Source organism: Primulina huaijiensis, chromosome 18, assembly GCF_012295235.1.
Source record: "Primulina huaijiensis isolate GDHJ02 chromosome 18, ASM1229523v2, whole genome shotgun sequence".
Classification (NCBI taxonomy): Eukaryota; Viridiplantae; Streptophyta; class Magnoliopsida; order Lamiales; family Gesneriaceae; genus Primulina; species Primulina huaijiensis.
Genome location: NC_133323.1, coordinates 3,205,119 through 3,228,489, shown reverse-complemented (window position 1 = coordinate 3,228,489; position 23,371 = coordinate 3,205,119). Strand labels below are relative to the sequence as shown.

Below are 23,371 nucleotides of genomic sequence, written 5' to 3'. Positions count from 1 at the left end.
TAATGTTGTCCAGCCAATTAACAAGCCTTCGTTCTATTGTGTTGGGGCCTCGCTTGTTTCCTATCCATTCAACGTTGTCGGCGTACGACCAATGAAGTTGTTCATGCTCTTGCATCTCGAGCTTAGACTTTTTTTCTTTTTGCACACTTTTGTACCTAAGAATAAGATAATTTCCGCCGTTACTCTGTAAATGAAGGATAACAATTTTATATACAAGTTCCAATGTTCAATTTAACCGGGTCATTTGAATTAACATTGGAGAGAAATAATCAAATAAAATTACTCACGTGTTAAATTTCAACCCGACCCGTTCGTGTTGATAAAAGGGAATATACATGTACCTGAAGAAGCCGCCTTTCCCAACGGATACTCATATAACGGCCATTCTCCTCAATCGTGTTGAACTGATTTTCTATATCACTACTATCGAATCTCACCTCTCTGATTTCGTGCACTCAATCGTTTTTTTTTCTCATGCTCCATCTTTGTGCACATCCCGTCTCTTCAGATTCTTGATTTTTTTTTTTGAAGAAACTTGTTTCTTGATTGATTTTCAACAAAGCCATTAGTAGGATTTTCTTGGAAATTGAACAAAAGGGTCTGAAATTTATCAAGGAGATTTTTTAATCCATTACTTCGTTATCTTTTGAGAGGGTATGCCGAGTAACAGTAGTGTTGATCAGTACGACAGTTACTACAGTTCTCAACCTAGAGTATTCTTGACGCCGCCGCCGACATGGAAGACCAGCCGGTGTTCTCCGGTGATGCCTGGATCGGAGAAGAAGCAGAGAAGGTCGCCTCAGGGGAAAACTGATCTTTTTCATGTCTTTCACAAAGTTCCTTCCGGTGACTCTCCGTATGGTAGAGCCAAGCATGTCCAGGTGACATTTGATTGATGCCATTTTTCTGTTTCTTGAATTATTTTTTTTGTTTTTCCTTTGAATTTGTGTGCGCTTGTGTTTATGGTTTTATTTGCATTGTTGGAATTTGATTGATGCTTTAAGTTTTTCAGGGATATAAGATTTTGGTTTTTTTCCCCTCGTTTCTTATAGGATAATGAAAATGAATCACTTGATTAATCGTTAGGTAATGGATATTGACGGAAATATATGGTCTTTCACAAAGTTCCTTCCGGTGACTCTCCGTATGGTAGAGCCAAGCATGTATCTTGCTTCAATGGACATTCATATCCAAAGGATATAATTGCAAAGGAAAATAAGATTAGAATCAAATTCTATGCCCGCGTCCTGTTCTATCTTGGCAGACTAGGTTGCTGTCAAAACTGTTCTTAACAATCACTTAAAAAGAATTTGTGATTTTATGAATTAATAATGATTATAATGCGAGAATCCTTGAAAGCCCAAAATCGTTTACTTGCAACAGTACTAAATTATTAAAAAAATTTGGTCTGCTGATTCCATGCTAAAAAACAGCTGGTAGACAAGGACCCAAGCAGGGCTGTTTCCATGTTTTGGGCTGCTATAAATTCTGGCGATCGAGTTGATAGTGCTCTGAAAGACATGGCAGTTGTAATGAAACAATTGGATAGGGCAGATGAGGCAGTTGAGGCCGTTAAGTCTTTTCGTCATCTATGTCCCCTTGAATCTCAAGAATCCCTTGACAACATACTGGTTGAACTCTACAAGGTAATAAAGTTTTTATGATAACTACAATCTGACATGCTGATTCTTGAAGATCTTTTTGGTTAATGCAGAAATCTGGCAGGATTGAGGAAGAGATTGAAATGCTTAAACTAAAATTGAAGCAACTAGAAGATGGAACAGCTTTTGTTGGCCAGAGGACGAAGATGGCAAGATCTCAAGGAAAGAAATCTCAGATCACATTTGAAAAAGATTACTCTAGGTTTATATCCACGTTAAATAGATGAGACTGAAAACCTTTTTTTAGAAAAAGTCTGATTAACTTATTTGCTTTTAAAATTTATCTGAAGATTGTTGGGGAATTTGGCTTGGGCTTACATGAAGCTGAAAGATTTCAAGTCCGCAGAAGAACATTACAGGTTTTTTTTTGTAAATCCGGAGTTTGTTATGCTAAATACTGATTGTTTTAAATAATAAAGTATCTTGCATCAATGTGTTTTGATGCAGAAAAGCACTATCTATTGAACCAGATAAGAACAAGCAGTGCAACTTAGCAATGTGTTTGATGCGCATGAACAAGTTAACAGAAGCCAAATTTTTGCTGCAAGCCACAGGAATTTCATCTGACCGTGGGCCTATGGATGAATCCTTTGTGAAGTCCTATGAACGTGCCTCCAAAATGTTCGTTGAGTTGGAGGCACAGGGTATTCTTGAACCTGTGAAACAAACAGACATCTGTTTGTCCTTCAAGAATATGAATCTAGGTGCATTTACGGAATTTCCCTATGAAAAAAGGTCTGATTTTGACGGGAAATCGAACCACCGTGTGTACAATGTGAGCCGAGAAGAAGCAGGTTGTGCGTTGAAACCGTTGTACGGTTCTCCATTCTACAATGGAAAAATTCCAAAAGTTCCATTCACACAGCCAAGAAAATGTTCATTGTCCTCCAATAATGGAAATCAAAGAAATGCGAAGGCTAATAATGGAGGCTTCTGCCGGAAATTGTCTTTCTTCGAACAATCTGCTGAAACTGAACTGGCACTGAGATATAATGAAGAAAGACTGAAGAATATCCAGCTGAAACCCGATGCTGAAGAAATTGTTGACAAAGTTTGTCTTACAGAAGTGGAAAACTCAAAATCTGAGGAAATCCTGACAGGTTGCAAAAAAATACCCGACAATTTAACATGTGAACGCAAGAAAAGCTGGGCTGATATGGTTGAAGAAGAAGAGCGAGCTTCGAAAAGTTGGAAAATAGATTTTCCAAAAAAAGTTTCAGGCAACCATGTTCCACAATCTGTCATCTTACCAAACTCCAGGCAAGATGTCTGTGGTTTCAGTGAATAAAGAACTTAATGACGAAAATGTGAATTCCAACTTGATTCCACAAACTCCCATCCCCACGAAAGAGCTATTGAACTTGGATGTGGAAATTTTACACAACCTGAGAAATTATTAAGACCATCATCGTGTAATTTTGATCAGTATCAGAATCCAGGCGCGTCAAAAAATTGTTGTGCTTCGCCATTGCCATTGAAAGTTTTAAATTTTGAACGTGAAGGTTTAATTCCATCAGACGATTTATCTTCTACAAAATCAATAAATCGGAGGAACAGACAGGCTTCAGGTTTTCCAGGATATCACACATGTTCCTACAAGTCCAGGAACATGACACAATCGATTCAGGAAAAAGTTACATGTTCCTAATGTTCTAGATTTTTTCTGTGAATATCATTATGTACCGAATTCATTTACATTGCGATTATGCTGCCATCATTTGTATGATATTTTTCATTTTTCCCCAAATTTGATCGTGGAAGTTTTCTTCTGTGTCAAAAATTGTTTTGATGGAAAATATTGAAACCAAACTTGTCGTGTCTCATCCATTAATGGTCACCATAAAAAGCCGCTGTGCCCACAAGAAGCCCGAATACTTAATTTTCAATCAAGTGATAGGAACAACAAACCATTTGGAGAAAATGAAATCAACTAGAAATGTAAAAAATTATGAAAGCCATAGAGATATCAAGTTTGAAATAAGGAGAGTCCGTCGTTTTTCAGCAATTGCCTTGGTTATATTCATAGCTCCTAGAACTTGGATTGTATCCAGTCAATTGTTTTAGTATCGGTCTGGAATGACTTGGCCAGAATATCATTGGCAATAGCTGGGTTCGAACCGAAGACTGCATTTGCGATAGTGATAACTCCTGGGTTTTGGCTGCTTAAAGCTACGATGGCAACTGCATTACCATATCCAGCATTCCTTTGAAAGTGGACAAGATTCACCGGGAAAACAAACACATCACCCTTTTGAAGTACTTTGGTAATCATACGATTTTCGGGGTTAGATGTTATGAATCCCACCTCAAGACTGCCTTCAATCACTGTCAGAATCTCAGTGGCTCTAGGGTGCGTGTGTGGAGGGTTGATCCCCCATGGAGCAAAATCGATACGTGCCAGTGAGATTCCGAATGTGTTGAGTCCTGGAATTTGGGCGACAGTTACTGGTGTGACTTTTGATCCGACCGGGTTAGAAGTGTTTCCGGACATGTGCAAGCCGGCGAAGAAGAAATCAGTTGCCTGAGCGGCCTTGGGATCCTTGCATGCAAACCCGTTCACCATAACTGTCACCATGCATGCAAAAACTAGAAGTCAATAAACTCAACTAAAATTTTCTAAGTTTAGTATAATATCACATTAGTATTACCAGGGCCACTGGGATCAGCAACACAGAAATCTTGAAGAGAGCTCGGGTCTGATGCTAATGCCAGTGAACAAGTCGCAATCAGTAAACCGAGCACGACGAAACGAGAGGCCATGTTTTTATCTAGAGAGAGTTGAGAATGCTAAGAAATAACTAGCGTTTAACAAACCTGTAAAATGAGATGGGAAACGAGACTAAGGAGAGCGGGTTTTATAGTATTTGGAGTCTATCAGAATTAGCACGTACATTGAGCTAGGAAAGTTCGATAAACTAATGATTGCAGAATTGTTTTGTGAATAACGCACAGACGGCTTTGAAAGGGTCAACAAATTATATTACACGCTCTATATATCGCCCGTTTGCTGCCGGATTGCTGTAACTTTGACAGATACCTATTCGGCTATTCCATTGATCAGTGTACGTCAAAAACAGGCTCGAGGTAGCAGCGTCGTCCTTTGTAACGATGAAGGTGGTGTACGTAGTCCATACAGTTGTTCATATACCTGTAAAATATTTTACAATTTATTTAGTAATTTTAAAAATCAATCTAACTAATCAATAAATTTTTAGTCATAAATATACTCCATTTTTTTAAAAGTGTGATATTTAAACAATGACGTGAAACAAAGTCACTAATTTTATTTTAATTAGTGAATTCTGTCTCGAATATATTTAAATGGGATTTGGCAATTTTTTGATAGGGAAAATGAAATCAAACATTCTTTATTTAATCGATGATTAATATGCAAATCATTAGCGGCTTTTACCATTTCAACACGGTGGATTGTGAACTATGAGACGAGTCTTTTTGTTCATTTGTGATACAGGACGGCAACACCGGCAGTTATCCACTAACTTGCTTCATCTATAAAAGCAGCCCTGAATGTTATAGCTCTCTGCACCTAAAAAAAACACTCTCATCTTCTACAGCAAAAGGAAAAATGGCTTCCCATTTCGTTTTGTTAGTGCTTTTAGTCACCGCCTGTTCCATTGCTTTCGCATCTGATCCGAGCCCTCTTCAGGATTTCTGCGTCGCTGATCCGAACGGCCCTGGTACGAGAACCTTGTGTCAATAAACGTTAGATAGTCTTTTTCTGCATGCTTTTATATGTATCTTGTGCTAATCGTTTCTGTAAAAATTTGTGTACGGGATTGCAGCGCTGGTGAATGGTTTTGCATGCAAGGACTCGAAAATCGTCCAAGCAAACGATTTCTTCTTTGCCGGCCTTCATTTAGCAGGCAACACTTCAAATCCTGTGGGGTCAAAAGTGACACCAGTCACCGCGGCTCAAATTCCAGGCCTGAACACTCTTGGAATTTCCTTGGCCCGGATTGATTTTGCTCCCTGGGGGATCAACCCACCGCACACTCACCCTAGAGCAACCGAGATTCTTACAGTTATCGAAGGCAGTCTTGAGGTAGGGTTCGTGACCTCGAACCCGGGAAATAACCTTACCCGAAAAGTACTACAGAAAGGAGACGTGTTTGTGTTCCCGAAAGGTCTCGTTCACTTCCAAAGAAACGTTGGATACGGTAATGCGATAGCCATTGTCGGTCTTAGTAGCCAAAATCCAGGGGTTATCACCATTGGCAATGCGGTTTTCGGATCGAAGCCTGCTATTGCGAACGATCTTCTTGCGAAATCATTCCAGGTCGATACTAAAACGGTGGATTGGATTCAGTCCAAGTTCTGATCAATTGCCTGCTAATTAAAGAACCATTGATGATTTTTTCTTGTACTATTTTTTTTTTTTTTTTATTATTATTATTTTTTAAATCTATTTTAATCCTTTGAATTCTTTGTTTCTGCATTGTTTCGATTAAAGAAAGAGCATGTCAGAGTTCACTCTAAGTTTGATTCATGTATCAAATTATTATTCTTCTTGCAAATTAATATGAAAGCTAGTTTTAGGATGAGTGTACTAAGTTTTCTCAATGATGTGTGATACAATAGTTGTTAATGTTCGAACATCCAAAACAAATTTGAATATTTTTATTTTATCATATTTAATTATCATTATTATTTTTGTAAGCATTGTTGAACCACTTTATGCGTTCTTTCAAATATCAAAATATTGTATACAAAATGTTTGATAAAATACTTCAACCGAACTGTTTTTATTCTTTCTAACTTGCACTCTTTTCAAATCAAATTTACAAAATGTTTAATCAATTTTTATAGAGTCAGTTTAGAGCTGAACTCGATATCATTTCTCGATACTTGGTTCATTTTTTATCATTTTAATAGCTCTTTTAGAAACAAAATATTTTAAAGTGTTTATTCACCCCTTCTATACACATTTTTTATCATCACATAAAGCCAAACGACAAGTATTTTTTTCTCGTTTTGAAATTTTGGGTGTCGTTTAACTTTGATTTTCTATTTATTTTTGTTTAAATATATTTAATGTTTTGCGTATTAAAAAAATCAAAGTTAATGGATGAAAAACAAATTTTAACAAGTTAAATTAAGAAAATCCAAAATAAACAAAACTAAATGGACAAAAAGTACAATTTATGTAAACGATTAAAATTTATTAAATAAACAGTTCTCCATCTAATATATGCTTAACTAAATTTGAATTTCAATCATTCAACCTTTTTTCAGATAAAAATTGAAGTCGTCCATGAAAGTAACATTTGGCAAATAAAGCAATTATTTAGATGTATTGTTTAATATATACAATACAATATATTATTATAGAAAATTATTTTCCACTATCTAAACATTCTTATGATTTTTGTGAAAATAATTTTAAAGAAAATATATATGGACAATTTTTTATGATTTTATTTGGCAAAACAATTTTCATTTTATGATATAAATATAATTTAACTTCCGCTTGTGATTTAAATGGTAAAAATGGAAAATCGCTTAAAAAACCATAACATTTTTTATTTAATCTTCTTATTTTATAATACGACATATTCAATGCTATACTGAGAGTAACAATCCTGGTGCATTTTTAAACAAAATGTTTGCGTGAATTCAATGAACCATGCCAGGTTCTTTTGCTTAGCATAGAAAAAGTTAAAGAAATGCCGAGTACTTGGCTGACTAATGAAATAGCAAAAAATAAAACAAAACATATCAATATAGAAGTGTAATAATTTGATACATGAATCAAACTTAGCGTGAACTCTGACATGATCTTTCCTTAATCGAAACAATGCAGAAATAATGAATTCAAAGGATTAAAAAAAAAAAAGAAATAGAAGAAAAAATCATCAATGGTTCTTTAATTAGCAGGCAATTGATCAGAACTTGGACTGAATCCAATCCACCGTTTTAGTATCGACCTGGAATGATTTCGCAAGAAGATCGTTCGCAATAGCAGGCTTCGATCCGAAAACCGCATTGCCAATGGTGATAACCCCTGGATTTTGGCTACTAAGACCGACAATGGCTATCGCATTACCGTATCCAACGTTTCTTTGGAAGTGAACGAGACCTTTCGGGAACACAAACACGTCTCCTTTCTGTAGTACTTTTCGGGTAAGGTTATTTCCCGGGTTCGAGGTCACGAACCCCACCTCAAGACTGCCTTCGATAACTGTCAGAATCTCGGTTGCTCGAGGGTGAGTGTGCGGTGGGTTGATCCCCCAGGGAGCAAAATCAATCCGGGCCAAGGAAATTCCAAGAGTGTTCAGGCCTGGAATTTGAGCCGCGGTGACTGGTGTCACTTTTGACCCCACAGGATTTGAAGTGTTGCCTGCTAAATGAAGGCCGGCAAAGAAGAAATCGTTTGCTTGGACGATTTTCGAGTCCTTGCATGCAAAACCATTCACCAGCGCTGCAATCACGTTTACAAATTTTTACAGAAACGATTAGCACAAGATACATATAAAAGCATGCAGAAAAATGACTATCTAACGTTTATTGACTCAAGGTTCTCGTACCAGGGCCGTTCGGATCAGCGACACAGAAATCCTGAAGAGGGCTCGGATCAGATGCGAAAGCAATGGAACAGGTGGCGACTAACAGCACAAACAAAACGAAACGGGACGCCATTTTTCTTTTTGCTGTAGAAGATGAGGGTGTTTTTTTCCAGATGCAGAAGTTATAACATTCGAGGTTGATTTTATAGATGAAGCAAGTTGGTGGATAACTGCCGGTGTTGCCGTCCTGTATCACGAATGAACAAAAAGACTCGTCTCATAGTTCACAATCCACCGTGTTGAAATGGTAAAAGCCGCTTATGATTTCCCTATCAAAAATTTGCCAAATCCCATTTAGATATATTGGAGACAAATTCACTAAATAAAATAAAATTAGTGACTTTGTTTCATTTTATTGTTTAAATATCACACTTTTAAAAGAATGGAGTATATTTATGACTAAAAATTTATTGATTAGTTAGATTGATTTTTAAAATTACTAAATAAGTTGTATAATATTTTACATTTACATGTACAATTGTGTGGACTGCATCACCTTCATCGTTACAAAAGGCGAGCTGCCACCTCGAGCTCGTTTTTGACGTACACTGATCAATGGAATAGCCGAATAGGTATCTGTCAAAGTTACAGCAATCCGGCAGCAAACGGGCGATATATAGAGCGCCTAAAATAATTTGTTGACCCTTTCAAAGCCGTATGTATATTCACAAAACAATGCTGCAATCATTAGTTTATCGAACTTTCCACAATGTACGTGCTAATTCTGATAGACGGCATCTTATTGGCTCCAAATACTATAAACGCTCTCCTTAGTCTCATTTCCCATCTCATTTTACAGGTTTGTTCAACGTTAGTTATTTATTGTCATTCTCAACTCTCTCTAGATAAAAACATGACCTCTCGTTTCGTTGTGCTCGGTTTACTGATTGTGACTTGTTCACTGGCATTAGCATCAGACCCGAGCTCTCTTCAAGATTTCTGTGTTGCTGATCCCAGTGGCCCTGGTGATACTAATATGATATTATACTGTACTTGGAAAATTTTAGTTGAGTTATAGTTTATTGACTTTTAGTTTTTGCATGTATGGTGTCAGTTATAGTGAACGGGTTTGCATGCAAGGATCCCAAGGCCGTGCAGGCAAGTGGCAACTGATTTCTTCTTCGCCGGCTTGCACATGTCCGGAAACACTTCTAACACCGTCGGATCAAAAGTCTCAACACATTCAGAATCTCCCTGGCACGTATCGATTTTGCTCCATGGGGCATCAACACTCCACACACGCTCCCTAGAGCCACTGAGATTCTGACAGTGATTGAAGGCAGTCTTGAGGTGGGATTCATAACATCTAACCCCGAAAATCGTCTGATTACCAAAGTACTTCAAAAGGGCGATGTGTTTGTTTTCCCGGTGAATCTTGTCCACTTTCAAAGGAGTGCTGGATATGGTAATGCAGTTGCCATCGTAGCTTTAAGCAGCCAAAACCCAGGAGTTATCACTATCGCAAATGCAGTCTTCGGTTCGAACCCAGCTATCGCCAATGATATTCTGGCCAAGTCATTCCAGATAGATACTAAAACAATTGACTGGATACAATCCAAATTTTAGATACCTTGCTTGTGGACTTTTATTTTAAAGTGACAAATAATGCTGGTGGGAAAATTACAAAAGTTGTATTTTTTGAATTTAAATCTTTGTCGCATGCTTACGTTGAATGTTTCAATAGTACTTTGTCTTCACAAATCTTGACTGATCGACCAACATATATATTACCAGTCACAAGTTGTGAAATGCTAAATCCATTGAACTCTACAGGAGAACCAAAAACCATGATTCCAAAAACATGAAACGAAAAGTTAGCTAGCAAGAGAAATTGTCAAAACTTATCTCTGACAAGACATTCGTACATGCATGATATTCACCTCGCAAGTCTAGGGTATCTCTCCATTTTTACTCCTGAATTAATAAAATAGGCAGATCTAATTATTTGGAGAAACCATAAGAGGCGTAGTAAGAATTTCAAGCTGCGACATCCTCGTCTTCCTCCTCGTATTCACCTTCATCAGCCATGGCATCCTGGTACTGCTGATACTCAGCCACAAGGTCGTTAATGTTACTCTCGGCCTCAGTGAACTCTATTTCATCCATCCCTTCACTGGTGTACCAATGCAAGAAAGCTTTACGCCTGAACATAGCAGTGAATTGCTTGCTCACCGGCCTGAACATCTCCTGAATCGAAGTTAAGTTTCCAATAAGAGTGGACGCCATTGTCAGGCCCTTAGGCGGGATGTCACAAACACTGGACTTAACATTATTTGGGATCCACTCCACGAAATAGGAGGAATTCTTATTTTGGACATTGATCATCTGTTCGTCCACTTCTTTGGTGCTCATCTTGCCACGGAACACGGCAGAGGCCGTCAAATATCGACCATAGCGAGTTTCAGCAGCACACATCATGTTCATGGCATCCCACATCTGCTGGGTCAGTTCGGGTACCAAGAGTGCTTGGTACTGCTGGGAACCATGGGAGGTAAGGGGTGCAAATCCAACCATGAAAAAATGAAGGCGTGGAAAGGGGATAAGATTCACTGCAAGCTTTCTAAGGTCTGAGTTCAGCTGTCCAGGGAACAGGAGACAACAAGTGACACCACTCATGGTAGCAGAGATCAGGTGGTTGAGGTCGCCAACTGCGATATAGCAAAAAGTAAATATTGCTTTAGCATTCACTAAATTTGTACTGTGACTTCCAGAAATGATTTCATACAATGGCAGAGCCAGAAACCTAATAAATTAGGTGTGGGATAGATGTTTGCCTGTGTACTAAAAGATTTAGATGAGAGTAAAAATGCAACTCAAAATTTTCAACCACAAGTGATAGGTTTTGATATATAAGCAACCATACAAGGCAGTGACAGGAATTGTTCTTCTTCATCAATCTACCTTTTAATAATTGCACCATCTACAATACGTGACCTCAACATCGATTTCGACTATATATTGAGCATTTCCTGCTGTACAATATTACAACAAGCAATCAATCCTACAAGGAAGTCAAAATTTCTAAACCATAGGGAATGCGAAAATCTCATTTTGCATACTTTTGGTTTGGGAAAAATATAGATGTGTAAGAAATTGTAAGAGGAAGGGGACGTGAAATACTCTGCTGGCTATCCTTTCCTTTTGCCATTAGTTTCATCATCTACAAAGATGGGTAAAATGAAATGAACATACATGAAGGAGTGGCAAGCTTGAGAGTACGGAAACATATATCGTACAAAGCTTCATTATCCAAGACCATACACTCCTCAGCATTCTCCACGAGTTGATGTACAGAGAGAGTAGCATTTTACGGCTCAACAACCGTGTCAGATACCTTGGGAGAAGGAAAAACTGAGAATGTCAACGTCATGCGGTCAGGATACTCCTCTCCGATCTTGGATATGAGAAGGGTTCCCATATCGGATCCAGTGCCTCCACCCAAAGAATGACAGACTTGAAATCCTGAAGATGAAACACAATAATGTGTGTGTGCATCAAAAGATAGGGATAAAGACATAACGTGGCATGCTATACCAGAATTTTCTAAATTTCTGGACAATGTCTCAGCAACCAAATGCATAATCATTCAAAGATATTAAAAAATGAATGGTGAGAACAGACTTGATATTATAAAACAAAAAGGTTGATACTATATGGGAACGATGCAGATACTCGAAGATTTGAAATATAAGCACGTCCATGTTTATCATAGAACTTCGATCATAAATTATGAATACAAACCAACAAAAAAAATATGATTGCAATGTTCAGAAAAATTAGAGCAAGAAAAGAACAGCAAGCCCAATAAGGAAAAAAATATGCAAAATCAGGCATGGGGTGAAAATGAAATCAAAACAAACATGAGATAAATCCATTAAAAGCGAAATCAGATAATGGGGGAAAATCAAAACCAAATTAGCAAAATAAAAAAAAATGAACAACCTAGCAAGCAGTCACAATTCTCGGCCTCCTTGCGCACAACATCAAGCACGGAATCAATCAATCCTGCTCCCTCCGTGTAATGTCCCTTGACCCAATTATTCCCGGCACCAGACTGTCCGAAAACAAAATTATCGGGCCGGAATATCTGTCCGAACGAGCTGGATTTAATGGAATCCATGGTACCGGGCTCGAGGTCCATGAGGACGGCGCGAGGGACGTACTTCCCGCCACTGGCTTCGTTGTAGCAAACATTGATTCTTTCAACCTGGAGACCAGAACCACCACTGCACATCCCAGTGGTGTCGATCCCGTGCTCGTCACAGATAACTTCCCAGAATCTGGCGCCGATTTGGTTCTCACTGTGAAGAGTAGATAAAGTTCTTAATTTTATTTTAATACAAATGAATCGTAATTCTATCTTAAAACTCGTTTGTAAATATCGGATATTCTAAATTTATTTCTAATCGATTCAACCGTCTAAAAAATAAGGATAAAGATCTCTTGAGGTTGAGACCGACATATGTGATGTTGTGTACCGTATTTCATGATAAGGGCGTACAGATGTCCAATCATACAGATGAGTAATCGTAAGATAATTGTACCGAACAACCTTCCCTTGAACTTTCCAAGTGGTTATCATTAATCGAGAGAAAAGTCAGTGGTTATGATTGTGTATGATTAGTCTTTAGGCTCAACATACTAGGATTGTGTTTTGACTCATTTACCGACTACGTGAGAGTCATAAGGTGGCGAGGTTGGGTGCAATTGCGAAATGTGTAGGAGCCAGTGCATTGTAGTCGGGAATTCACCGATCATCTACGGGAGTTGATATCCTATGTGATGTATCGAAATAATAGTGCATGAAATCTCTGTCCAGAGTGTGAGATGTACATTAGAGAAAGAGTTCTCTAGTTACGCATGCGATGACACTAGGAATATTTCATGATTGTATCACATAGCTATCGAATCTAATATGCAACCCTCGATGAACCAATGGTTGCAGATTCAATCGGGATATATGAGATGAAGGGAACGTACTATACGTTAATCATAATCGATTGGTTCTTGCATGCACTATCAGTGATACCTATGAAATCATGGGGCGATGATATTAGATGCTCTTACCATGATTCGATGGGTTTAATCAGAAAATAGTTTCTGGCATTCTCATGAAATGTTGGTGTATGGAATGTGGGCGAATTAGGGTAAGCTCGAATAAAAAAACTGAATCACAAAAAATTGTGAATTCAGAGCTAGCTGTATCAATAAGTTGAATTTATGATTATTAAATTTTGAGAAAATAAATTCAATGAGTTCAATTTATGATATAGTAAATTCAAGAAGTTAAATTTATGATATTTAAAATTTGGAGATAATAAATTTAAGTAGTTGAATTTATGAGATATTAAATTCAAGAAGTTTAATTTATGATTTTTAAAATTTGGAGAGAATAAATTTAAAGAGTTGGATTTATAAAATTTGATAATTTAATTTATTAAAATCAAAAATTGAGTTTATTAGATATTAAATTAAATATATATTGGGACGTATGCTTAACGAGCTTATAGGAATACAAGTCTAACATATTAAATAATTAAAGTTTTTAATGGACTTTAAATTAAATAATTAAAATAGTTGGACTAATCTAATTAATTAATCAAACTCATTAGTGTTAATTATGGAACATAAATCTACTTTTATGGAAATTAGGTCATGGTTTGATAATTAAGTAAAGAGAAACAAACTTTGGCCTCCATATCATTGCATATTTTCGAAAATTGCACCTCCCATCTCCTCCAAAATTTTCCGCCACCACCTTGAATAATTTCAAGAGTTTTGAGCCGCATGTCGTTTTAATTAATGTCTACGCAAAACTTCTTCTAAATTTATAGTGCAATTTAGAAGAGAGACTTTTATTCTAGTCGTGGACCTGATTCGAATATCAAAGAAAGGAGTTTGAAGAAAGTTCGTAGAGATTTACAACAAGAGCTACGTCCGCTTATACCGGAGTAGTTGGAGTCAAGTGAAAATTGTTCACTAAAGGTATATTATTGAACATTCTATGCATGTTTATTCAATTTAAACCAAACAAGTGTCCAAATATTTTGATTGTAAAAATAAAATTTTAAAACTTCCGCTGCGTTTGGACACGAAAAAAACGATAACCCAACACTCACATTGCCTGCCTTATATGTGGAGGAATTCTCTCATTTCCTAGATTTTCTTTTGCCTTTCCGTCTGTGTTTTCTTTCCTACTGCCTGGGAAATCCGATGATTCTTTGATCTCTCTTTGTTTTTTTTGTCAATCATACATGGTTCTTGTTCGGTTTGATTTGTCCAACTTCACATTATGGTTTAGTGGAATGGAGGCAATCGAGGGTAATTGGAGGGAAAGATCAGCTGGCATAACTCAGACAACATATACATATGTACACGCGCACACACACATATAGAATAACACCGTGTGTATGTATATATATATTTTTTTATAATTGGTGAGTGGCAAGAGTGAAATTTGACAAATTATCGAAGGACTAAAGTGCTATTTGAATTGATGAAATTTAAAAAAAATAAAAAAATTGATTTGTTGAAATTAAAAAAAAAAATTGTAATATTGATATAACATAATGGCAAAATTGAAAAAGAAATTTGGTGTCCTATTTTGTCTCTATTAGGCCAAAACTTAATATATAGTATAAAACTGCGTGTGTGTATAATTTTTTTTATAATTATTGAAGGACTAAAGTGAAATTTGACAAATTATCGAAAGACTAAAGTGCTATTTGAATTGATAAAATTTAAAAAAAATAAAAAAATTGATTTGTTGAAATTAAAAAAAAAAATTTAAAAATTAAAAAAAAATAAAAAAATTGATTTGTTGAAATTTTAAAAAAAATTGTAATATTGATATAAGGCAAAATTGAAAAAGAAATTTGGTGTCCTATTTTGTCTCTATTAGGCCAAAACTTAATATATAGTATAACACTGCGTGTGTGCATAAATATTTTTTTTATAATTACTAAGGGACTAAAGTGAAATTTGACAAATTATCGAAAGACTAAAGTGCTATTTGAATTGATGAAATTTAAAAAAAAGATAAACAAATGATTTGTTGAAATAAAAAAAAATTGTAATATTGATATAAGGCAAAATTGAAAAAGAAATAATTTTTTTTATAATTACTGAGGGACTAAAGTGAAATTTGACAAATTATCGAATGACTAAAGTGCTATTTGAATTGATGAAATTTTTAAAAAATGATTTGTTGAAATGTATTTTAAAAAAATTGTAATATTATATAACATAATGACAAAATTGAAAAAGAAATTTGGTGTCCTATTTTATCTGTATTAGACCCAAACTTATATATATATATATATATATATATATATGAGCCACGTGTTAAATGTTGGATCAAAAAAATGTTAACAAAAAAACAATAATTATTCTCTAATAACACTGTGTTTGGTTTAATAAAAAATGGGAATTAAAATCCATTTTAATATTTGGAAAAAAAATTAATAGGTCATTTAAGAATTAGATTTTGAATTTATATCACTTATTTTTTAATATCTTATTTATTAATAACATTTATGTAATAATCAGATTTTTATCAACATTTGATAAATTAGACTTTAAGGCGTCGTTTGATGTGCATGATAAGGGATGATTGATTTTTAATCTTTCACTTATCATGTGTTTGGTGTGCATAATTAAGATTGTGATAGACTCATTCAGCCCGCACTCGACCCGCATTATATGCATTATTATCCTATTGTTGGTGGTCATGTAATCCTTTGAAGGAGAATGGATGATGTTTGATTAATTTAAATTTTCCTTTGATATCTTAAAGTTTAAAATAATTATAAATTCAACAAATTTAATAATATTTAAATATAATATTAAATTTGATTAATATTATAAATAATTTAATTATTATTGATCATATTTTAATTATTATTATATTATTTTTAACAGTAATATTATAATTGTTATTAACCATTATTTAATATTTAAATTTATATTACTATTTTAATTATCACAATAAATGCATATATATGTTATTATCAAATTTTAATTATTTTCTATAATAGTAATCGATTTTTGAAATATGTTATTATCAAATTTTAATTATTTTCTATAATAGTAATCGATTTTTTAGTTGTTTCCAGAAATTTAAATTAATGAAAATTTAATAATTAATATAATATTTTAATTTTATTTATAATTTTTTAAATAAATTAATTCTAAAAATATTATTTACTTATTCAATAATTTTAAGAATGTATTATTGATTAATATATGATGAAGATATTTTAATAATCATAATATAATTAACAAAAATAATCAAGCAAGTTAATATTATGTCAAACATTATGTAATTTATCATAATATGTTATTTATCTTTAATTTTTATTTTATAATCACTCTTATTATATATCATTTACTTATCTTATATCACTTATTTCTTCTTTATAAATATTGGACAAAGCGCGTGCGCAGGCAGAAAAAAAAATAGATAGTAGATAGATTTAGTTGAGTGCGACATAGCATTGTCTTCATGTGAAAATACGTCTAAATAAATTTTGCAATAATCAAAATCCAAGCCAAAAGGCTGAGACAGATCCCAGAAGTCTACAAAAATAACGATCAATCAACGAAAATGCAACGAACCCACTCAGCCTTTTGACTTTCTTCCCCCAACGGGTAGCGTAGGTATGCTCTGCTCGTTCCTGAAAACGTTGTCTGGGTCCACCTGAGTCTTGATTTTCACCAATCTGTCGAAGTTTTTCTTGAAATATTTATTCCCGTATACTTTTCCCTGGCTATAGCTGTTTTTACCATTGTCGGTGGTGCCGATGTCCAAGTCTCTGTAGTTCAGGTAAGCTTCTCGGGGATTGTTGGATACAAATGGCTTCATGAAACTGTACAGTTGCCTGCTTTGATCGATGTAGTTCTTGTCTGCCTCTTCGCCTTCTTCGTCCCAATTCACGGAATACTGGATTTTGAAGATGTTTCCTGCTCTGTGTGGAAAAGGTGTTTCTGATTCAGGGATTTCACTCATTCTTCCGCCGTATGAGTTGAAAACCAGGCCGACTTTCCCGATGTCTACCATTTTCTTGAATAGTGATTCGAGCCCGGACTTGGAAATCGGGGTTTTCACATAATCTGATTTGCGTTTCAGGAAATTGACCGAGTCAGGGACTCTGCTGAGTAACGCACTGGGTGCAGTTGTGTTGTCGAAATTGCCCCAGTACAGAACTGAATCGATCCAGGACATTTCTTTACAATCGGATTTTTTCAACCCCAATACAGGGAATTGAGAATCCGTGGTCGATACTAATCGGGCTGAATTTCCCAAGAACAAACCGATGAACGTTGCTCGAACGCTTCTAACTTTGTTCCTGGTAACTGGCTGTAGCAGCACTCTGATGAAGAGATCGTTGTCCATCTTTTCTGCAATTTGTTGGTATTGAAAAACAGTGTCTATTGCAGTATCGTTCTGGAATCTTTCTACCCTGAAAACGGTGACGACCGGCGGAACAGGAACTAGTTTAATCTTGTACGCCAAGATTACTCCAAAACTGGCGCCTCCACCACCGCGGATTGCCCAGAAAAGATCCTCCCCCATGGATGCTCTGTCTAGAACTCTGCCATTAGCATCGACTATTTGTGCGTCGATCATGTGATCAACTGTAAGGCCGTATTTCCGCAGCAAGTTTCCGTATCCTGCGCCACTGATGTGTCCTCCTACGCCGACCGTCGGACAAACTCCGGCAGGAAAAGCGTGGACTTTGCTCTTTTGCCAGATTCTGTAATACAATTCCCCAAGCTGCGCACCGGATTGAACCCACGCGGTTTCATCCTTGATGTTAACATCAATCGTCCTGAAATTGAACATGTCGAGGATCACAAAAGTATCCTTAGTCGACACGTACGAAATACCCTCGTAATCATGGCCGCCACTCCGGATCTTGAGTTGGATGCCCAATTTCTTGGAGCACAAAACGGCGGCGCTAACATGTAATTGGGTCGTAGGAGTGATGATTATGTTCGGCTTTGGGGTGGTTGACACATTAAAGCGGCGGTTCCTGACATAATCTTCAAGAATATTTGTGAACGATGGATTAGTGGGGCTGTATATTATGTTGGAGATCTCGGAATGTGGGATTTTGCTCTTCGAGAAGCACTGAACGAACGAATCATAAACAGAATCTGCAGTTGAAAATGCAGCATAATTGAGAAACATGAAGAGGACAAGGAAGAGATATGGACTACTTTTCCCCATTGTAGTCGCGGAACGAATGCCTTTGTGATCCATTGGGAAGTTAATAGAATTGGGGAGTTAAATATACACGGATTTGAGGTTTGAAAAATCTTAATCCGAGACCAGTCAACAAAACACGTACATGTGTATTTAATATTATTGTTATAAAATATATTTTTAACATATTAATACATTTATATAAAATCTCGTAAGATAATAACAAATACGATATAATTTATGTAAATATGGATATATGATATATTTGTTGTATCGTTAACATTATTATATGGGAGGTTCATATTTGGTGATGCTTCTTTATCTGGGCTTTAACTCGGATGGCCCTATTTTATTTTATTTTTAAATGTATATGTAAATTTTGTATAATTTTAGAATAATATAATATTAGTTAGGGTAGATCAATTTAAAATATTAAAAAATTATAGAGTTTAAAATTCCTTGAACATAACCCTATTTTTGGCTCCTCAACGATGAATTGGACTAATTTATGAGCGGGGATGCCGGACACGTGAAGTTTCCTTTCACGGATTAAATCTAATTGTCCAAATAATTGGAGGAAATGCGCAAGTATTGTATTATTAATTCTAATGTCGCTTTTTTTATATAATATAATAGAGATGAGATATTTATCCAATAACTAAACATATCACGTAGTTTACTTTTTAATTGTACTCCATTTTGAGTTATTATAATATAGAGAGGAAAAACTACCATTTGACAATTTTTTGTTATATGAAGACAATATATAACATTCTAACTATTACTCAATTTCGATATATTTTTAATATATTTTCATACACATGATTTTTAATATTTCTTTATAATTTACTATGTATTTTATTTGAGATGAAATATTTTAACAAAAATATTTATTTTTAAAATATCAAGCAATTTATTATAAATTGTTGAATAAATTTTAATTTTAGTCAGTTTTTTTTTTTAAATATACTATGGACAATATTTCTAACCAGTGACATTTTTATGTATAATATTGAGTTTTAACATAATATTTACCTTTTCTTTGTTTTTGTTTTTGTTTTTTGTTTTTTGTTTCAATAATCTATGTCAAGGATTTGAACTTTTGAATTTTATATGCGTCAAATGAATAATATATAAGTTCTCGCAAATAGTATGAATTTTATTTTTAAAAAAGTGGAATTGATGAATGTATCCCAAAAAAGTTGTTGATTAAATAAATGTTCTAAAAGGGTATTTTTCATAGTAAAATTATTAAGTAACATTGAGGATATTTTTGTAGATTTGAATATAAAAGTGGAATATATTTAACTATTTATATACTATAAATATCATTGAGAAAATATTGTCTATATGGAGATTTTTTAACCTCTTATCTCAACAATATACTCATTGAACTCTTACTTGTAAGAAAATCACATATTTATTATGTATATTTGTTTTTTTTCCGATTTTTATCTTATAATTTTAATATTTTTTCTCTGTGACGATAACTTGTGTAATATTAAATCAACTTTCAACGAAAAAGGTAAGAAATTTCAAAACAAATTACTAAATTATCAAAAATAAAAAAAAATATTTTTAACAGTATAAAGGACAAAAAAAACATTTAAGACAAACATACAAAACAAAAATTACAATTTTCTCCAACTTATTGGCACTAATTTCGTTTGCTGATTTTAAATGTGCGGAAATAAATTGTTGTTAGTTTTTTCCATAAAATTACAAGAGATAATAAGAATAATAATAGCAGTAATCGCTATAATGTTTTTATTTACATAATAAATGCATAAATGATTTGTTTTATTTATTTTCATTACTAAATTAGTCAACTTTTTTTCCCCAATATTATCTCATATAAACTCATGCATTTTAATACAAAAAATTTTAATTTGTGATTAAAAAAAAAGTTAGAAATATACAATAAATTATATATCATCGCATAACATTCGTAGCTAGGGGTGGCAAAATGCAACACGACCCGTAACCCGACACGACCCAACACGAAAAAAAAAAAGCAGCTTTGGGTTGGGGTTTTTCGGGTTGGCTTCGGGTTAGTGTCAGGTTAGACGGGTTTCGGGTTGGGTCACAGGTTGACCCGAAAACTTTTTTTTTTGAAAATATTACTTATATTTTTATATATTGTATATGTTTGAACAAAATTTATTGTATATTTATATGATAAATTTTCATCATTTAATATTTATTTTGTATATTTTTTATTTTTTTAACAATTGTTTATTTGATTTAGTAAATATATTTTTAATTTTTTACAATTAAACTTTCAAATTTAAATCGGAAATTTTGTTATTATGTGTTTAAATTAAAATATTATTATAACTTTTTATTTTTTCGAATTTTTTTCATTTTTTTTTTAAATAAATAAAATTCGGGTTAGACGAGTTCGTGTTTGGGTTGAGAACAAAATTTCACGAGTTGATCCGAAACCCGATCCACCCGACGTGATTGACACACTTATTCGTAGCTATACGTCCATGCCGGCGCGAAGGATTTCGCCTTTATTTTTGTAGTTTGATAATTATGAATTGAACAGTCTGATGCTCAGCTTCAGACATTTGGACGATTCATTTGTTTGATTTAATTTAATATAATAATATCTACTGTTGTATTCTTACTGAGAGACTCAAACAGAGTTGGTCGACTCGTTTAATACTTAAAATAAAATAATAATTTTTCATAAATCAGATAAAAATATATTTCACAAAATTAATATATAAAAAATAATCATATAAATTTTTGTGTTATATGTACTGTCATTATTATAAAGGGAATGGAAGTAATACATTTGAATACCATTAGATATTTTGTAAACTTTTAAGATGATTGTAAAATGAACACGTTTTTTAATTTAAAGAAAATTCAGTGATAAATTCTCAGACAATTTTCCACACAAGATAATATACCATGAAATGTAACGATAAATAATTTTGTTAATTTATTCTATGAATTTAATTAAATTATATAAAATCATATGTTTCGCAAACCTTAATCATAAAATAGTTAAATGATTGATAAATGATGTATATTAGTGATAAAATATTATTTTTTATATTGAAAAAATTGCTTTTCATGTTAAATATATGAGTTGAGTCGACATATATAAACTCGTGAAATTGTCAAACAAATAACATATTTTATAAGTACAACTGAGGAAACGAGTTGAACAGAATTAATTTATTGCTAGGCCGATGAATGCAAAGTGTAAACCTCATCATCGGACTTTAAATAATATCTTAATATTGTCGAATTCCTGGTTGACTTTAAAGTTTTTCTTACATGTAGAAATTATACGGTATATGACTTAGTCAGCAAAATTAAAATATTATATATATTATTTTTAATGAAGCATATGCCCTCTGACCTGCTCTCTCTCGATTGTATTAAATTGTGTAATATTGACCTTATTTCATTATTTAATCATTATACCAAAACTTGTAAATATAAATTTTGCAATCTATTTTATATGTATTGGCTTTGCGATACATGTATTGGAAACCAAAAATTAGCTAGCCAAACTAATGAATTTGCATCATGTAAATATACAAAACATGAAGAATAGCAAATCACATTGAAATATTTTAATCGATTTTTTTATGATTGTGCTGTAAAATGGAGATAAATGTTTTACCTTTAAAATATTTGTAGTAATTTTGTCAATTGCTTAATTTGTATTCCGTTCATTATGATATACACACGACGCGTAATCCTCGTCTGCTAGTGACTAGTGTATAATATTTTGCCCAATACTAGTTAAAATAAGTTTTGATTTACAGAAAAATAATGCAAGGGAATAAGAAATATTGAATTGATTAAATGAAGTGGATTAAATAATTTTTTTAAAAAAAAATTGAAAAAAATATTTCTTTTTTTTTTTTAGCTCGTAATAATGGATATCTTAGAAGCACACGCACCATAGAATCAAAGCTGAATTTTTTTAAAAAACAATAATATGTCAATATATATTGGTGTTTGATTGTAGATGAGCATTAAAAAAAGAGCTGATATTGGGATATGGATCACTATAGTTTCATATTTATTGTTGTATTGACTATGCACATATTACTAATTTAATATATAAAAAATTATAATAATGATTATTTTAAGTTTCCAATATATATACTCGGTTTTTTTTCCCAGATATCTTTCATATAATACATTTATTTTTATAAAAAACCGAAATATAACAAAATTAAACTCAAGTAAAACATTAAATTTGGGAAAAATATTTTCATATAATTAAATAAACAAAATCATAAACATAAAATATAATATATATTAATATATGTATTCATTTCTTATAAGATTTTGTGTTAACCAGGAGCTTATCCAAATTGAAGTTAATAAAAGTTTGCATTTGATCAACAATGTCGCAAGATAAATTAAATGAGATAATCATGTTATTGATTGATAAAGAAATTGTCCGACAACTAGATTATCACAAAAACTTGTGTGAGACGATCTCACGGGTCGTATTTTGTGAGACATACATATATTTTATTTGGGTCATCCATGAAAAAAGTATTACTTTTTATGCTAAGAGTATTACTTTTTATTGTGAATATCGGTAGGGTTGACCCGTCTCATAGATAAAGATTTGTGAGACAGTCTCACAAGAGACCTACTCCTAGATTATATAGACTTGATATATTTTTTGCCTCTAAAATAGCTAGATGACTAGTATTTAAGTAATTATTTCAAATATTTATTGACTTGTTTTAATGTAGTATAATATATTGTTTATGATATATTTATGTGTAATACTTGTATTATTTATTTATTAATTAGTTGAACATTACTATTATTTGTCGCAATAAGATGACCAATTTTTAAATTTTCGTCTCATTGAACACATGTACGACTTTGGTAGATGCGACACCTGTTCTCTCAATTTATAAAAAATT

At 33.5% G+C, this 23,371-nt stretch overlaps 5 protein-coding genes and 2 pseudogenes across 5 annotated transcripts; 3 read left to right on the top strand and 4 right to left on the bottom strand.

Moving 5' to 3' along the window:
- The first annotated feature begins 7 nt into the window (after nucleotides 1–7).
- Nucleotides 8–3,399, top strand: LOC140964865 (protein SULFUR DEFICIENCY-INDUCED 1-like). The gene is made up of 5 exons (XM_073424833.1): nucleotides 8–881; nucleotides 1,434–1,646; nucleotides 1,715–1,863; nucleotides 1,952–2,020; nucleotides 2,109–3,399. Exons 1-5 carry the CDS (start codon nucleotides 657–659, stop codon nucleotides 2,947–2,949), a joined length of 1,497 nt encoding a protein of 498 aa, XP_073280934.1. The 5' UTR covers nucleotides 8–656; the 3' UTR covers nucleotides 2,950–3,399.
- Nucleotides 3,400–3,690: 291 nt separating this feature from the next.
- Nucleotides 3,691–4,421, bottom strand: LOC140964998 (putative germin-like protein 2-1). The gene is made up of 2 exons (XM_073425023.1): nucleotides 4,310–4,421; nucleotides 3,691–4,226 (listed from the first exon to the last, which is right to left on the bottom strand). The coding sequence occupies exons 1-2, from the start codon at nucleotides 4,419–4,421 to the stop codon at nucleotides 3,691–3,693; spliced, it is 648 nt and encodes a 215-aa protein (XP_073281124.1).
- Nucleotides 4,422–5,247: 826 nt separating this feature from the next.
- On the top strand, nucleotides 5,248–6,000 carry LOC140964006 (putative germin-like protein 2-1). The gene is made up of 2 exons (XM_073423484.1): nucleotides 5,248–5,359; nucleotides 5,465–6,000. The coding sequence occupies exons 1-2, from the start codon at nucleotides 5,248–5,250 to the stop codon at nucleotides 5,998–6,000; spliced, it is 648 nt and encodes a 215-aa protein (XP_073279585.1).
- Nucleotides 6,001–7,560: 1,560 nt separating this feature from the next.
- LOC140964005 (putative germin-like protein 2-1) lies at nucleotides 7,561–8,318 on the bottom strand. Its single transcript, XM_073423483.1, has 2 exons — nucleotides 8,207–8,318; nucleotides 7,561–8,100 (listed from the first exon to the last, which is right to left on the bottom strand). Exons 1-2 carry the CDS (start codon nucleotides 8,316–8,318, stop codon nucleotides 7,565–7,567), a joined length of 648 nt encoding a protein of 215 aa, XP_073279584.1. The 3' UTR covers nucleotides 7,561–7,564.
- A 780-nt stretch (nucleotides 8,319–9,098) lies between these two features.
- LOC140964007 (putative germin-like protein 2-1) lies at nucleotides 9,099–9,811 on the top strand (annotated as a pseudogene).
- Nucleotides 9,812–9,981: 170 nt separating this feature from the next.
- On the bottom strand, nucleotides 9,982–12,827 carry LOC140964611 (tubulin beta-7 chain-like; annotated as a pseudogene).
- A 3,924-nt stretch (nucleotides 12,828–16,751) lies between these two features.
- On the bottom strand, nucleotides 16,752–18,537 carry LOC140965024 (berberine bridge enzyme-like 21). The gene has a single exon (XM_073425060.1). The coding sequence runs from the start codon at nucleotides 18,507–18,509 to the stop codon at nucleotides 16,866–16,868; it is 1,644 nt and encodes a 547-aa protein (XP_073281161.1). The 5' UTR covers nucleotides 18,510–18,537; the 3' UTR covers nucleotides 16,752–16,865.
- Between the last annotated feature and the right edge of the window lie 4,834 nt (nucleotides 18,538–23,371).